Raw genomic sequence first — 17,764 nt, 5'->3', positions numbered from 1 at the left:
TCTCACCCTGCCAATGGGAATGACACAGCAGGACGTACAGGACAGCACTGGTGTTCTGATATTCTGCAGCCCATTAAATACAAATTTTACGCCCCGTATGTTTCTGCAGAATATATTCTGAAGCATTCTGCAAATTTTGAGATTGATTTTCTGCCTCCACGGCAGCTGTTGCCTCCCATCCATCAGTGCTCCATGCAAATCAACTTGCCAAGCTCTCACCTGTAATAGGTCATCAATCACAGTAAACATTTGGTTTGCAGCTCCCAGTGTTGAAAACATTCTTATTCTCAAGACGAATATTTACACTGTTGTTTCTACAGTTTCTGTTGTTGTCAAAGGAGGTTTTTGCACTTTTCTGACTTGGTGTTATACGAGCAAACCTGAATTGAACGGTGCCACCGCCAACAGAGTAGCGTCTCGTCGGTTGTAGTTCATCTTTGAATTTTAATTTCTATGTTCTTTTCGTAATATGTGCAGGATGAGCAAAGGACAAGTTTCCCTACATACATACAGATAAACAGGTTTTCTCAGGCAGATCATTCTTTCTACCGTCTATGTGAAGTCGCACTCTCAGACAATTTTTCCACCTAATCGACCGTTGCTCTCAAATACTACAGGCAGCTGCAACTTTGGCCAGTGATCACACTGTTTCCTGACCTGACCTCTGTCCATCCGGTCAAAACTCCAACGCCCCTTTGAGATTCTGGTTTGTCTATCCTGGTCACACCAGCAGACCAGGACGTTTGTTCAGTTGCTTACGACGGGACCTTGGCTCACATATTTTAATTTTTGCAAAATCAGAATCACAAACTTCTCTTTTTGCTACCCCACCCCCACCCCCACCCACAGACAGATTATTAATGGCAGGTAGTGAAAAAAAGCCAAAATTACGAGCATTAATTGGCAGTTTTTTCCGTTTGTTGCATAAACCAGTTTGATAAATATTTAGAGGTCAAATAAACCCAGACAGGGCTCCAAAGAACGGAGTAAAAACCGGCCTTTCGGCTATACATGATAACCTTTACAAATAAGTCACGGCAGATTTTCTTGTCTTCCTAATCAGAGAGTCAAAGTTTATTCTTGTTATTCTTTACCAGCAAATACAGTAACCCCCCCATTGTGCAGTCTGCTGGTTTGCTGCCAGTTATTGTGTGCTTTTCTGCTGAGTTAATAATTAGGGAGGTTTTGTACCATGTGTGAGAGAGTGATAAAGGCAGGAAATAGGAAAGGCACCTCGGGTCCTGATAAGATGCCAAGTAGTTGGTCGAATAACCACAATTCAAAGAACGCCTGAACGCCCGAGTAGACGGTGAATGGATTCGTGTTTATCACCTGCACTGCTGTAAAGCTCTGCGTGGCCTCAGGTTAACGTATCGTTCAGCATCTGAACGGCCTTGTTTTTAGGTGCCTCCCAATGAAAAGGGCTGCCAGGTAGTGAGAAGGGAGCTCTGTAAATGTTAATGAGCTGAGACTGTCGCTACTACTTAGCTGCTGAAAGTGTCTTTAGGATAAATTTACCTGGTCATACCTTGACTGAAGACGGGGGCTGTGTTGCCTGGTTACACCTGAAGGAAGAAGAATCATTTTAGCATCTCTCTTAAAAACCACACAATTCATTGTATTTTTCTGAATCCTCAGTTTTTCTTCACGTTTTCATCCTAATTTCCATCATCACATGTCGACAGCCTGTTTCTCACCAAGCTGCAGCGCCTGCCTGCTGGAACCTACGCTCGATCTGCACAGGCATGGCGGATGAGACAGATCTGCTGTCACACATCACCGAGTGTAAATGTGGACTGGATAAATGTGTGTGAGAAGTGGAGGGGGGGTGTGCAATGAACTGGAGCTATTAATGGCAACCCTGCAGCCAAGAAAAGCGAACAACAAGCAATCTTTAAGGCTGAAATTAGACAGCTGCACTCCCCCGACTTACTTTTATAAATAGCTCAGAGTTTCTGAGGACACACTCAGAGGAGGGGGGGGTGGTGCAGAGCGCTGTGTATAAATTGGGGCTTTATAGCGTGAATGGGATCTATAAATAGCCGAGTCGTGGAACAACCCTCGTTCGACAAAGTTGTGTGTGTTGTCAGCTTTCTCGGTCCCCGAGGTGCTGTTCGCCGTTTGTTACATAAGAGCTGCTGCTGTTTCAGTCTGATTGGATATTTAGCACAAATCTGTTGTGTAGTGCGCAGGTATGAAAGCTGCGTTTGCTGTTGTATCGAATGGATTTATAATAATTTATTTATGCTTCAGATTTCCACAGGAGCACGCTGTGGGGTGTGGATGGTGTTCATCCTGCCACAGTGTCTGTGTAACGTCTGTATACTCACACGTATTACTGCAGACTCTGAGCAGCATAAGGATCATTACATACTCAAAACATTTTTTTAATGTATGATAAATAAGCCAAAGGGAGACTTAAAACTGTGCTGGCTTTGAATCCTTAATGCTAACTTTCATTCACCTCCATATGAAGGTATGAGGACACAATAACGACCCTCCAGTCTGTTTAGTGTGTAGAGTTCTGCTGCCCTAAACAGTGTCATGTGAAAGTTAAGGGCTTGTGGTTGGACATAGTTTGAGTGAACATTTGCCATCTGCTATGCAATCTGCAATAATGTGGTTACATGTTTGGCCACAGCCTCGTATCTATTACTGGCACAATGGCAAGAGTGGGACTTTTTTTTCTTCGAGTAAACCCACCAGAAGCCGCAGCGTGGCTTCGTAGCTACAGCAGTGATGTATGTCTTTAAAAAAAGCTCTTTAAAACCGTATATTAACATTTCACAGAGGAAACATCTACAGCGTGAACAGCAGCTCGGACTACAAATATGGCAACGACACTAAAACGTTCCTGTCGTTATTATTTTGATCAAGCTGGACAAAAAAAGCTCGAACAGGGTTTGGAAAACACTGGGAAACAACGAGTGACTAAGTCGATCGGGCGAAGACAGACTTCAGACATCAGACTGCCATCCTGTCTAAAAACGCCCGTCATCTTCAGCAGGAAGGAAGTCATTTCTTAGAACGCTGGCACCAGGGGAGTAAGCCGACGTGATAAAAAAAACAGGAAAAAAGTAGTCAGAAGGAAATAAGAAGCCTGAAGAAGGATGAGTGTGTTTTTGCCTTTTAAGGCTATGACCTGCTCGTGTGTTTGAAGGAGGGAAAATATGAATGTATGGGTAGGATAGGCGGTAGCTGGTAAAAGTCTTAGTGAGAACAAATTGATGGCTAGAACAGCTTGTGTCAGCTCTGGAGCGTTTTTAGCTGACTGGGACTTTCTGCTGGCTCGGGGCCTTTCTGGGTCCTCCGAGTTGGCACCATTGTTGGCATCGCTCGGGCGCCGTGTCCCTGGCTTGCCTCAAACTCAAGCGTAAATAAAAAATCTCAACCCAATGTTTCTGCACTCTGCTGACAATGAATAATACAAGGATTACTGACACTTCCTCAACTTCTAGCAACTAAGATGATGTGTTTTGAACTTGTGGAGGTCTTACTCAGAAAAGCAGAGGAGGACACGTCGAGCAAGTATGAAATATTTAAAGAATGAATGACTCAATAATATATGAAATAATGATGAGTTATTCAAAAACAGTCCGAGTCACTTACTGGGCCTCGGCTTTGTCTTTGTCATCCAGGAAATAGAGCGCGGTAGCCAGGAAAAACATGCCCCCCAGGACGATGATGAAGGGGCAAAGCATGAGGGCATAGCCCAAACTCAGGAACCGCCACAGTGCTGATGTAGTGTACTTCTGCTGAAGGGCGTCGGAGATCTGCAACCAGGCCAGACACATACACAGTGACACATGACCACAACCACAAACACAACAAAAGGAAAGATTGTACTCATTCAAAACCTTATCTTTATTTATCTCCTAATGCTCTGACACACTACGGGCTGCTCACGCCCTCACAGCGTGACTTCTGCATATTTCATCACTGCAAAACCCACAAATGATGTAAGACGCCTTGTTTTTGTCCTAAAATAGGCAGGATTTCACAGCTAATAGCTCATCTGAAGGCTTCAGCAACACCAGCATTCAGTCTGTCGTGCGTGGTGTCGAGAAAAACAACAGCTGGAGAGCGGTGGGAATGAAGTGACCATCTCTGCCTCCCAGAGATCGCTGCTCTGACAGTCGTGACGGAGAGGAGGCTGCTGCTGGTAGCGTTTAGCAGACTGTGGGCTGTCGAATCTATGGGCAACAATAGGTCGCTAAAGCACAGTCATTTCTTGTTATGTCAGCAAAAGCCAGGTCTTCTGCAGGGAGAGCTTGAGAAATGCTGACAGGTCTGCGCGTGCAGTATGTGCTCCTATGTGCAGCCACGTGCATGCTTAATAAGGAGCCATTACAGAAAGGGAGAAAAAGGTGGCAGAAAATAAACGTGTGACCTAATCTCTCGTAGGTCCAGCAGCCGTGTGTGTGTGTGTGTGTGTGTGTGTGTGTGTGTGTGCGTGTGCGTGCAGAGGCCATTTCGTCAGGTACAGTCAATTGTCTGCAACTTGCAGAGTGCAGCTTGACTAAAAATACATGGCAAACAGCCGCATGTCTAATTATTGAGCCAGAAAGCATTTCTTGGAAGATTGCTGAGAGATTGTCACTGGCGTTCCCCTGCCACCCACTCTGCCTCTGGCTGTGTCCTACTTTACAGTATAGGAGTCCATCATGTCCTTCTCGGGGGATTCTTTTTGGTGTACGCGCTGATAGAGAGGAATCTTTGTTTTTTTTACACGACAGGAAGTGGTACGTGTGCGGCATGTGGGCACCGATATCTGCAGGCGCTCCCACGTGGAGCAGGCACGGCGTACTGGAAACGCCGCAGCGGTTTGTTGTGCATGATCTCCGTGTCTGTTCGGTGCACACGTCAAAGCCTAATTGTGAACCGAGACGACTGACTCACTTGCTCACTTTCTCCTGTGGTTGCTAAGCAATAACCACTGGTCTGTTTTTCTTGTGACTCTCCACTTTGCTCATTCACAGTATTTTTGACAGTGTGCGCGGGTGACTGCGTATCTGCCTGCACTCAGCCTGTGCGGCGACAGGGCCATGGCACTCGTGTGCCTAACCACTGCACAACAACAGAGCGCTGACGCACTCGGAGCACTCTGTGCTGCGGTCCTGGGTTTGTGCAGGACTGAGAAACCCCCGGCTGTAGGCTGTGTCACTCAGAGGTGAACTGTGACCCCTGAAGCCTGGATGCAGGCTTTAGTGACTTCAATACTGAGCTGTGTGTGTGTTTACTGACATTTGGAGCATGGGCAACAACCGCTAAGTAATAATCTTATATCGGACTATATAAAAGGGATATAAGGCACATCACATGACAGCTCAGCTGATATTCTTTCAGATATCCAGGTGTCTGCTCAAAAACGGCAATTCCTCCCTGCTGTTTTAACCTCGGGACACCTTGTGTGGAGCTGCAAGCTGCTTTGCAACCCACCTCCACCCCAGCTCCTCTTTTCATGCTGTTTCTCACCTACTCAGTTTCATGTCGGCTGTCCACATGATTAAGTAGACAACAAAGCTGCGCTGCTATGGTCCTGTCTAAATAACCTGTTATTTCAATTAATATTTAATCTGCTGGTTAATTTTCTTTTTTACTTGGTAAAATTCAGGAAAATAAAACACTGAAACGTTTTAGTGCTGACTCCACCTGTTTTATTTACCCAACATAAAGCACAATGATTTCAAGCAGAGAAAAGCTTCAAATCCTCCCTGTCGGCAATACGCTGCATTTTTCCTGTTGCGACTTATCTGAACTGTTACGTTTCTGTGGTTAGACTATTTGTTCGAGCGCCGATGGAGCCTTTAACTCAGTGGAATCAATGTGATTGAGAATGAGCCGCACAGTTATCAAAGGAAAATCTCTCTGTGGCAAATCTACACAATATAATTGATTTATTGAATGTGCAGGCACAATGCAGTGCCAGCCCTTAAACCTGAATCACCACAGAAAGTGTATTTTGTTAAAGACTGGCTTTGATCAGACTTTGTAAATCATTTTCTGCTTCTTTTGTTACACTGGATTAGACACTATTTCAACATTTTCATTTAAGGAAGAAAAAGCTGCCGTCTTCTCCCTGCAGCTCTGCAGACACCTGCGTCTGCATGAGCCTGTCAGGCCAGTTTGATTCACTAATCAAACACTTCCACCGCTTTTGTTAACGTAGCTAAGCCGCTGTGAGCCAGGGCAATGAAACACAATGTAAACACATAACGATACGGCGGTTATGATAAACTCAAGTCTGTGCATAGATTGTAACACGCTCTATGGCAGAGGTGGGCAATCTCAGTCCTCGAGGGCCGGTGTCCTGCAGGTGTTAGATCTCACCCTGGGTCAACACACCTGAATCACATGATTAGTTCGTTACCAGGCCGCTGGAGAACTTCAGGACATGTTGAGGAGCTAATTTAGCCATTTAAATCAGCTGTGTTGGTTCGAGGACACATCTAAAACCTGCAGGGACACCGGCCCTCGTGGACGGAGATTGCCCACCCCTGCTCTATGGCCATCACATTACTCGCCATGATTTTGTTCACGCTTCGTGTACGCTCACCAAGAGCGCACACCGTGCGCCTCTGTGGAGTTACTGTTTAACATCATTTAATCTCAGGTTGAAATGTGAAGAATTTTACTCGACAGTCTGAGGTGAAGCCTGTTTCACACTTGACTGAATAGCAGGCAGCACTTTCACTCGGGCCCCCTAAATGCTATTCTTTGGTCGTATACTTGCAGTTTGAAGGGTGGGATGTGGGGCAGGGGGGCTGCTTGTGAGCCTGAGAGGCCCAGCGTGGCGGTGAGAACCATTTTCATGTCCTAACCAGTTGAATACAGTAACAAAGGCCCTTCCTGGGAGCCACGAGGTTTACTAGAGAATGCCACTGACAGCCTGAAGAGCAGCGGTGAAATCACAGCTCTCCTGAGATGTGAGCTCAAAGCTCCACTTTGCACCGTCCTACTTAAAGCGAGAGCTGAACATCGTTTGTGTTGCAGCAGTACTGTCTAGATTCACAACATTGGTTAAACCTCGAACACATTCCCTCTTCACACCCAGATCATCACACAGTGTTGTGTTGGGAGAGTCTTACCAGGCCTATCAGGTATGGACTTCCTGCATCACCCAGGAGATGAGAGGTGAAGCTCTGAAACGCGACAGCTGTTGCTCTCCGCGTGGGTATAACAACAAACTGCAAAAACACATAAAGAAACAAAGGCTGAAAAATGCAGCAGATTGCACAAAGTAACTGGAAAACAGTTACTTTGCCATGTTTAAATAGCTCCTGCAGTCATGAGGACACCTCTGGCACACCTGCCAGTCTCAGTAAGAGGTGTCCACAGTGGTGCGTCTCCACACCGTCACCACAAACCCAAATCCAGGCGCTGCTTCAGACACCCAGCTCAGCAGGAATCCAATTTCATTTGGCTGATTTGAACTTTTAGATACTAAAACATACATCAGAGAAAAACCTCGCCTGTGTTTGTTTTCACCAGCGGGGAATGACTCAGCCTCAGTCGAGGCGGCAATTATCAGCCCCGCCCGAACTGTCGGCCCGCTCGCACGTTTCCAAAACTGCATCTAATCTGACGACCCAATTGGTAAAAGTTTGTCGCTGGAATTTCCAGTGACCCAGAGGAGAAGTACTGGTTCTCAATACTTACCATTAAGATGTCTGCTGTTATGGCCCAGTTGAGGAAAAGCAGCGTCTCTCCAATAAAGATACAAACCTAAAGAAAGAAAGTGATCGTTAACACTCACACGATTGTGATAGGTCAAAAAAAGAAAAGGCTGGCGATGGTGCTGTCGTGTGTGGGAACACAGCAGGAAAAATGCTTTGGCTGTGGTGGTTTAAAAACCATGTCATTATTAGTGGACACGCAGGCCTTCGCTGCGGTACGGCTAAGCTGAGCATGTAACACACAGCAGCACCGGATGATAAGAATTGTTGTTGAAGCTTTATACTAAATCTATATGGGTGGAGGAGAAAACCTGAAATAAGACAGGAACACACGGGCTGCTGGTAAACAGCACCGAGGGATCGGTCCACCACAGTTTCACACAGCCGACTGATGCGTGCTTCCTGCTGGGGAATAAAACTTGTGCTGGTGTTTCAGACCTACAGTACAGTACAGAGAGATCACAGAGGGAGGCTGACAGCAGACAGGTCTGCTCTGAACGCTGCCAACCAGACACCGTGACCGACACGTTGCCTCTTAGAAGAGAGAGCATGGCCGTGCGCTGACGAGACAACAGCTGCGAGAGGTCAGACGGCCTCGACAGAGCAGCGCCGACCGCTGCAGCCATGTCACGCCTTATAATATGACACATCTGTCAGCGCTTTGCCATGAAACTTGAGCTGATCACTTACACGCCCTGCTGTACTGTAAGATGATTTAATATTGTACAGTAGAGTGAAGCCGGCTAATAGCAGTGACATCATGTGTTTGAAATTATGACCTCGTAGTGTTAAAGCACTGCTATCTTTGTTGCCTTGTGAAAAACCCAAACCTCTGTTGTTGGACCCGAGACACGGCGTTCACCAGAACAACCTGTACTGTTACCATCTGCGACTGATACACGGAGAGACACCAGGTGTCACATGAGTCCATTAGCAAAGCTAAAGCCGATTTCTGTAATAGAGCAACTGTATAAAATTGAGTTGGACAGATCTGTAATGGTGTAATTAATATGGATACTTCTGCTCCTCGAGTCTAATTGGCTGAGTCATGCTGCTGCCTGACACCTGATAAATGTGCGCCTTTGACCTAGAAGAAGTTCAAATAAATCTTACTTCATTACATCTAAATCATTATTCGCATCAGTAATTATCTGTCACTTGGGACCTACTCTGTGTGGAGTGTTACCTGTGGGCTACTTATTTAATTCATATAAATTACACTTGTGTTTTTATTCAAATCACGCTGCCTAAACAGGCATCATCCTTGCCAGTGACTTAACATCCAAAGCACACATATTGTTGCTTAAATAAATCAGCTTTTGGTTGTTTGCTCATCGACAGTGGGGAGCTCTGCATGTTTGATTTCTTCTTCCTGACAGAACCTCAGAGGGATTTGATCCTCATACCAGGATCAAATGTGTAAACCGCCACTCGAATCGTCACTCAGTTTAAAAAAATGCTCACAGTTGTAAAATCCAATATGAAGCCGGACTTTCCAGGGAAAGCCGAGGTCACATTTTTTAGGATATGGAAGCCTGTTTGTTAAGTTTCCTTACACGCATGGGAAAGTTTTTACACGTTTCTACCACTGCAGGCCAACTTGTTGAGAGCCCCTTCCTATTCCTTTGTCACTGATAAGAGTGAGAAATCTGTGCTTGATAAGTCCAACATGCCAGAATACATTGTTTCAAAACAGCGACTGTTCAGCACCCTTTCCTGCTTCACAAGGTAATTAGGTCCACTGGCTCCATGCTGTTTGCCTACGATTAGTAAGTGCTGGAGGCCCTATCAGGCTCACCTGTGATTACTGCTCAGAATGATCAGCTCCACCCATTCACTGCTCTGCTCCCACCCTGACAGCTTGGAGCTTCTCTGCTCGAGTATTCTCAGCCTTTCTTCTAGAACAAATCATAACTGACACACTAATATCGCCTCGTCCTTGAAGATGAAGAATGTTTTTTCAACATCCCCAAACCTGGCACAGCTCTTGCTTTACTTAAACTTGATCCACTGCAGGCACAACACAGTCTGTGTGATAGTTCCAGGAAACGAGCCTTACGTAAGCGCCAATGATGCTCTTCTTGGCCACCACGAAGATGAGGCAGATGAAGATGGCCGAGCCCAGCATGCTGACGGCGCACACGAGAGGGTCGGCTCGTTCTGTCTTCTGGCGACACAGGCGTGTGGTGAGAGCCCCGATGACCACGCCTAACAGCCCCGTCACACATGTGATGGCCCCAAACACCATGCTGTGGGAAATAACGCAGATTTAGACGAGCAAATTTCAAAGCATGAAACACTGCGATCAAGGTTGCAGAAGAATGGCGCACTATAAAAAATAACATGAAACGACAATAGCTAAAAAAAGCTACAATCAGCTGCTCTCTTCTTCACAGTGGGATGTCACAGTGGGCAGCTGTGTGCCACATGCTCTTCCTCATGCATCCTTTGCAGGAAACTCAAATATTTTTACTTTTTACCTCTGATCCTGGAGTCGTACACTTTACAAGCTTTCACGAGGAAACAGAAATCCATCCCCTCCGTCGAGTCGTGAACCTCTCACCTGTCTGTGCTACTGCAAATCTCTTTTGTGCAAGCCTCTGCCGTCTTCTGCACCACCCGGGCTCTAAACAGGTAGCCAGGAATCCATATACCAAACGCACCCGTGGCAAAGGAGACTGCTGCCGAAGCCAAGGAGGAGAACACATAGCTCCGACTGGCAACAAAGACACACAGAAAGGAAATGAAACAGGCGATGGTGATGATAATAATATAAAACATCTCGCTGACTCTTTCTTATCTGACAAGAACTGCAAGCTGATGGTTGCACAGAGTTAAAGGAGCTCCAATGCTAAACAGTTCGGGCACTGAAACAGCTGGTGCTGCAGCTCAAAGCCACCGAAGTGAAGAATAAATCCACACGGCTAAAAATGTCCAACATCTCTATAAAGAAACCCAGCCCACGGGTCCAACACGACACAGCTGCAGTGTTACATGTGCTGTTCAGCAGACGTGCAGGAGGGCGGACAGTGAATGCTCCTGTGTCACTCTTGGCATGGTTGCCATGGTTATATAATAAATAGGTGTGTATTTACTGCAAGACGTTGAATTTTTTTTAAATGGTCAATTATTCCAATAAAATCTCTGTGAGAAATGCTTTTGTTTCTCCATCCAACAAGTTAAACCTACTGATAGAAGCATGTTCTCACACTTACAAAGCTAAAAACAGCCAGTTCTGTTATCCTGGACACCTTTATGATGTCAGCGTACGTACAAGCGATCCCTGTGAGCCCAAAGCTCGGGCTCCAGATTGCTCTCGAGAAAGTCTCCATTTTTAAGGTAGCCATCACAGGCACACGGCTCTGTATGAGCACAACAGCCCCGCTCAAGTTTATGCCCTCTGGCTGTGAGGAGCAGCAAACCAGAGGAAAGTAAAGACAGGGTGGACATGTAGGGAAACTGAGATAAAACAGTTGTAGACAGAGGATGATCTGAGGGCCAGTTACAAGATGATATAGGATGAGATCATTTAGGACTGTTGGGACCTTGCAGCTCTATTTACTCTAAATCTATCCATGAATCCCCCTGAACACTGAACTGATAAACAATTTCCCAAAATCTGCTGTGTTGTCTGAAAGTGAGCCTTACTTCTTGGCGAGCGCTTTCATGTCACACAACCAGGAGGTGCGGCTCCTGATGCGACCTCCCAGCTGATCGGCGCTCCCTCTCTTTGGGTCAGGGACAAAGAGCAGGATGAGAAAGCCTGCAGTGATGCCTAAAATTGGGGACACCTAAAGGAACGAGAATCAGAATCAGAGTTCAGAGAGACCTGTGAGGACACATCATGTTAACATACAGCAATAGAAGAGTTACAACAGGAGACAAAGAACGCTGTGTTTACAGTCTGAATGGACGGCTCCTGCGTTACGCCTGACATCCTATACAAGCCTCCTGAAACGCCGAGCTTAGTCTACTTTCACCGTGTGTGTGCATGTGTGGGCGTGGGCCTGGCTGTGGGTACAAGCACACAAGAGCCTAAAAAAGCTTTTTTTGTTTTTGAGTGATGCTTTGTGAACTTTCACCAAGGTGAAAACCTCATAAAGTGCCCATCTGCTGCTATATTCACCATCATCTTTTATGGGCGGTGTGGCAGCATGTTTGTACCTGTGTGACGAAGACAAAAGGCAGGATGGGATGCGTTCGAGGGGGTTCGTTTGAGTAATACAAATTGCTCACAAAAGCAAAACCAATTTCATATGTCAGGGGAAATTCATCATGTTATATTTTGATGCTCATAAAGCCCATTTATATGCAGAAGTACTGTGCTGCTGTGAAACGTGTGAGGATGTGTGTATCTGTGTGTATCTGTGTGTATCTGTGTGTCCTTTGGAGTTTTTCACTGGGGGAATAATTCTGTGTCTGCCGTGGCTCATAATGCAGTTAATAATGTGGCTGCGGTCTCAGAAGTGTGAGGATTACACCGCCGTGCGCCGCTGTGCGCCGCCATCTACATCAAAATCTTATAACGTGCTCTCAGAGCGAGGCGGCCTAATGCAAGGTGGAGCTGGTCTCACTGAAGGGAAACAAATATCAGGATTTGTTTTTTTGGCACTTATGTTTCTTCAGAATTATTCTAAAACACAGGGGGACGGTGACCTTTAACCTCGACTCCCACAGGGCCCATTAGACGCTTCCTGTATGGGTGGTGGGCTATCAAATAAATTAGCTACTGCCCTCTCCTGCTACTCCTTTATGGACCTCCTTTGTTCCTTCATCCCATCCACATTTTCAGGAAGCTAGCTGGAACACGCTGGGCAAAAACAAACGGAAGCGCTGCAGTGTTTTTTCCTTAAAGCAGGATACCGCTGCAAAGAAACCGTTTTATGTCTTGTTATTTGTTTTCCCTGCATGCCACACCGGTGATTAATTGGCTTTGAGATTGTTTTATTGGAATGTCATTGTGGCTGCTTTGGAACAAGCCAGCCTGCTCTTTGTTTTTATTTTAAAGCTCCACCACAGCGAGGAAGAAATGAACTTCCTGCCAAGCAAGCTGTCCGCGTCCAGGAATCTCTTCCATGGCGAGAAAGTTTCATGTGTTCCAGTCAGTTCATAAGAAGAGTGAGGTCATACTTTGTTCCAGGGATGGGCCTGAAGTTAGTGGTTCACGGGGGAGCCCTGTTGGGGTTCTCACTGGTCCCCCTCCTTTGAGGCCGGTCGGCCTTATTGAGGTTCACCTCGAAACATTTGGCAAGTCTCAGTAAAAACGTGGTTTGGAAACAGTGATTTATGCTCCTAATAGAGCACCTATCTCCTGCTGCAGCGCAAAACAGTCTATTAATGCGTTTGTTTCAATACCCCGTCAGCAGGTTGATGCAGACAGATTTCTCTCAGGAGATCCAGGTTAATTCGTCAGAGCACCTCTTGGGTATTTGCTCAACAGTACTTAGTCACAGCTGTAGCGTCATACCCTGCTCATCGCTCCATTGCTGCCCTACAAAGACGTTTAATGCCTGTAGCGCCTGTTGTAGCTCATTTCCTGCAGGTGATTCTTGCTCTCTATAAACAGCATCTTTGCATCAGATGCTTAATCGGGCTCTGACATCATTTCTGTTGCTCTGCTTTATGATGTGACGTCAGGAGACATTTGTTTGACATTTGCTCGTACCTGTGGATGCACCCAAACGTGAAACAGAAGCCATGACACAACCACAATGGCCAAACCTTAATCTCCTGCAGTGAAAAAGACACTGTTCACAGGATTAAGACGTCACACACCTTTTTTGTTTTTTCCCAGAGCTGCCATTTATCCTCGTTCAGCAGAAATGGCCTCCACGAGCAAAATGCAATGAAAGTTAAATGTTTACAGCGACTGCAGGGTGTTTATTAGAAATCCACTTTCCTTCCTGCTGCTCTTGAAGCAGATCAGAACCTCCGCAGCAAATGCTTTTTTGGTCTGAACGCATAATGGAAGAAGATGTTTTTGAAACATTTTTAGAAAGGCTTCTGCAGGAAGCTGAAGGCTGAGCTAATGAGGATTTGAGCCTCTGTTCCCCAAACGTCTGAGCCAGTGCCCCCTCCCACCACCCCACACATGATGGTGATGCTCTTACCCTTAGTGCCCAGTGCCAGTCTCCTGCAGCCTCCTTGGCGCTGGAGCCCAGGATGTAGCCCAGCCCGCTGCAGAGGGACAAACAGGTTATGCATTAAAACACAACATATACAGTATTTTACTCTGAGCCTGCTCCGCTCAAGTTTACCGGATCACAGAAACATCCGGGTGCATCTTCACATAACAGCATAATGGCATCATTTTCCCTGCAGCACAGTCATGATGTGATGTGCACGTCTGTAAAGGTTGTTTGAGTACAACGATCTCATCAAGCAATCATTCTTAAAATGATATCCTGCTGTGTGTAGGTGAGACACTGCGGTCATCTATGAATCTGCAACACTTCAGCACACAGGCCGGGTTTTTCTAGTCTTTCCGAGTAAATTGAGCCTATTGCTGTGTTACTAAACAGAACAGCTCCTCAGCTGCTTTATTGATCTGAGGTAATGTTGCCTTTCTTTCAGCTCGTGGCCATTCTTCCACCGTCTCTGCCATCATCAGTGCATTTGTGCCCACAGAACTGTTGTTGTTGTTTTTCCTCTTTCAGACTCTGTGTGACAATTCCTGTATATATATATATATACACATATATGTGTATATATACGTATATATACACATATATAAAAAAAAACACCCATCTCGCCCCTGCGGGCGGTTTATCCTTCAAGCTCGGGTCCTCTACCAGAGGCCTGGGAGCTTGAGGGTCCTGCGCAGTATCTTAGCTGTTCCCACGACTGCGCTCTTACATATACATATATATATATATATATATATATATAAATATATATATGTGTGTGTGTATAAGCAGTTGCTGAAATGCTCAAATCCCCTGGTGATGGTACCTGTTCAGATCGCTCTTCTTCCCCTGATCACTGGCTGCTTCGACAAACAATCACTGGAATTATGTGTAATTAGTTAAGTGGTCAGTCAGTAGTGACTCAGTGACATGCGTCAGCTGAGACTGTCATTCCCATCACTTAAGCTGAAGCCCACACTACTACACACATCCTGTTTGTAGTCTGATTATAGCTGTGTTGAGTGTTTGGGAACTAATGACGTGTTAGTGATCAAAGCACCGGAATCTGTTTGGTCTGTTTTGTGCGAGCAGTCACTAAATGCAGGTGCAAAGTAACTAATGTGAAGCAACAGGACACAGAGCTAGTGTTGTTTTCTGGCCACGGGCTTTACTCTCACAGTAATTTCACTGATTTTGCTAAAAAAATGTTTTTTTGTGCTTAACGAATGAACGCTGCAGTAAATCGTTTGAGGGAACTGTTGCTGGATCAGATCAGGGTTCCCTGTGCTATAATCAGCCCCTGAGATCAGTGTGGCATCAGCGTTTCAAGGACAAAAAGGATTCAGATTGATAACTGAGTACCTGGGGATTAGTAAATACAAAGCTGGTGAGCTTGTAGGCGATGACATAACTTCCAGTTATGATTAAACTGTTAGAAAAGATGCTGCGTTACACCCCTGATGCTAGGACCAGTATATCCAGCATGACCATACTCATCAAATGTCAACAAAAAACCCGACGAGTGTGACAATAACATGAATCATAAATCATTAACTTTCAGAGGTTTTGAGCACTTTGGACCTACACTGATCTCTGCCACTAAAATTGAAGACTGTAAAGTATGGCTTGGATTGAGTATCATCACTGAGACATATCTCTAAATTAAGTTGATTATTTGCTTGTCACATGTTTATGACGCTGCATTACGGAGACGTTACCTGGAAAAATGGAGTTAAAATCAGCAAACTAACTAAACGGTGGCTAACTTTAAACTTAAGGCCATTACACACAAAATTCTGAATTTTTCAGATGCAAATTTGTCATTTAACCTAAAGACACAACAACAGTGGACTCGACATCAAGCGACAATGATGTTTGTAAAGAAGAAAAGGTCCTCTTTGATCCACCATCACTTCCATACAGACGTCAGGGGGGCAGTTTGAGCTCTTATTGGCAGAGATGGAGTCACATGTGAGGACGCAGAGGAATCTGATTATCTTTATATTTTCGTATCGCTGCATCTTCAAACGCTACGATCGCACTTGTTTCCAAATGCAGTGGTCTGATTGGTCAGATCATGCAAAAAGTCCCCCAAATCGAAACAATCGCGCTTGATCTGAAAAAATAAACGCAGCAAATTACGGCGTTAAATCTTAAAAAATGTTAACACACAATATAAATGCGTCTGGTGTGTAAAGGCCTTTAAGTCTTGCGCGACACTAAACACAATCACAGCTAAGATTGACGGAGCTCATGGCTTCCATAGACAGACAATCTGCCCCAGATAGCAGTGACACATTGGCCCACAGCCTGGCATGCAACACTATGTGCAGCTTCTACTCACAGTTTGTTTAAACTCTTCACTGGAAAAAGTCAAGAAACCCAGTCGGCCTTTCTGATTTCTGACACGGAGTTATCTGCATGTGCAGAGTCTCTCCCCACATGCTGTTTCCCATCAGAATAACAAATTGCAACACTAGCGAGATGATCAATTGAGCGCAACAACTTTGTTATCAGTACTTGCTGCTAAAAGAGACAAAACATGTTTAACTGGTTTTATACACACGCAGGTGGAAACAGTCTGCCGTCGTCGGCTACTTTTCCAAAAATAACAGAGCAGCATAAACATGCTCAGACAGCATATGATATTTCCAGTGAGTGACTAACAGCTAATCTTATCAGAGAGTGTTTGGAAAGTTCGACACAACAATAAAACTTGACCATGAAAAGCAGACCCGACTCAAACGGCAGCGTGACCCAGAAACATATCTGTGGGGCCGGTTTCAAAAAGGCGGGTTTGAAAAAACAAACAAAAAAGGATGAAGGGCAGGGGAATCCATTTCCTATAAATCCAGTCTAATTCCTGGGGTCATTTCCTGAAAATGGTCACCACAGCATCAGTAAAGACAAACAAGCGGGAGAGTGGATGGGATGTTTGACCGCGCCACGCCGAGGCCCCCCTCTTTCACCTTCCATTGTCAGTGTTGCTGGGCAGTTTACAGTGACCCAAACAATTCTGGCGAGTCATAACACAAGCACTCAAAGGGCAGATTAGGCTTCCCTTTGCTCGTCTGTCTCCAGCCTGCTATTAAAAACCGGATATAATGACAGAAATGTCAAATAACGCTCATGTTTAGAGCGTTGCAGAGTACGCACCCCTTCCAGCATGCAAACGATGGAAAACAGCATAGCCTGCAACAGCTCGGGCGAATGGGACGTCTCTAAAGAGAGCATCGCAGGTACATTGGTCTTTTATTTCTTGGCTCTTTGATTTCTTCCTGTGCTTCTTTATCTGATTAAATGAATTGGAGAGCCTAGAGACTTGAGCTTAATAATACCTCCTACTCACATATCTCCATGTCACAGCTCCAAAAAAGCCCTCCAACCCTGCTGTAAGCTTCACAGACACAAATGAAAGCTTAGATTTTTTTACTGCAAGGGTTCAATTTAAAAAACAAACAAACATAAGAGTGACCTTCCCAATGTGAGGAAAAGTTAAATTATCTATATGAAAGCTCTGTATTTCCTTTGGATTTAACATCTGAAGAACGGGCTAGGTGGGATAAAAGGATGGAAACATTCATGGTCATCACTGAGGTATCGTTTCATAAACATTCAGCTCCCAAATAGCTCATCAGCTTCAACAACCCAGGCCCTGTCTGCATCTTACCTTCCCAGGGGGATGGCCAGGTAGAAGACAGAGAGCATCATGGTGCGGGTGTTACTAGTAAAGAGGTCTCCTATGATGGTGGGAGAGATGGAGGAGTAGCTGGATTCTCCGATGCCCACGAGTCCTCTGGAGAGCACAAACAGCCAGAAGTACTGTGGAGAGGGAGGAAGAAGCTAATCTGCACATCCTTATGTTACAATCACAACATTTAATCACTTAGTATTTACATCAGTGCTGATTCAGCATCACTGAGCTTGTGTAGGTGAACACACAGTGGAGGATCAGTGGGTCAT

The 17,764-nt window shown here is 45.4% G+C and overlaps 1 protein-coding gene across 2 annotated transcripts in view; it reads right to left on the bottom strand.

Moving 5' to 3' along the window:
* spns2 (SPNS lysolipid transporter 2, sphingosine-1-phosphate) overlaps nucleotides 1–17,764 on the bottom strand; it is a 57,693-nt gene that overhangs the window by 4,929 nt on the left and 35,000 nt on the right. Inside the window, exons 4-12 of one of the 2 annotated variants that reach the window (XM_005462999.4) lie at nucleotides 17,472–17,623; nucleotides 13,787–13,853; nucleotides 11,325–11,467; nucleotides 10,240–10,392; nucleotides 9,736–9,925; nucleotides 7,660–7,725; nucleotides 7,089–7,187; nucleotides 3,610–3,773; nucleotides 1,529–1,565 (exon numbers count right to left, since the gene is read on the bottom strand). In XM_005462999.4, the coding sequence (XP_005463056.1) occupies nucleotides 1,529–1,565; nucleotides 3,610–3,773; nucleotides 7,089–7,187; nucleotides 7,660–7,725; nucleotides 9,736–9,925; nucleotides 10,240–10,392; nucleotides 11,325–11,467; nucleotides 13,787–13,853; nucleotides 17,472–17,623 (1,071 nt within the window). Of the gene's footprint in view, nucleotides 1–1,518; nucleotides 1,566–3,609; nucleotides 3,774–7,088; nucleotides 7,188–7,659; nucleotides 7,726–9,735; nucleotides 9,926–10,239; nucleotides 10,393–11,324; nucleotides 11,468–13,786; nucleotides 13,854–17,471; nucleotides 17,624–17,764 lie in introns of both variants that reach the window. The other variant, XM_003458030.5, reaches the window with a different exon arrangement.

Source organism: Oreochromis niloticus, linkage group LG10 (assembly GCF_001858045.2).
Source record: "Oreochromis niloticus isolate F11D_XX linkage group LG10, O_niloticus_UMD_NMBU, whole genome shotgun sequence".
Classification (NCBI taxonomy): domain Eukaryota; kingdom Metazoa; phylum Chordata; class Actinopteri; order Cichliformes; family Cichlidae; genus Oreochromis; species Oreochromis niloticus.
Note: the sequence above shows the minus strand (reverse complement) of the source record. Positions and strands in the feature narration are given on the sequence as shown.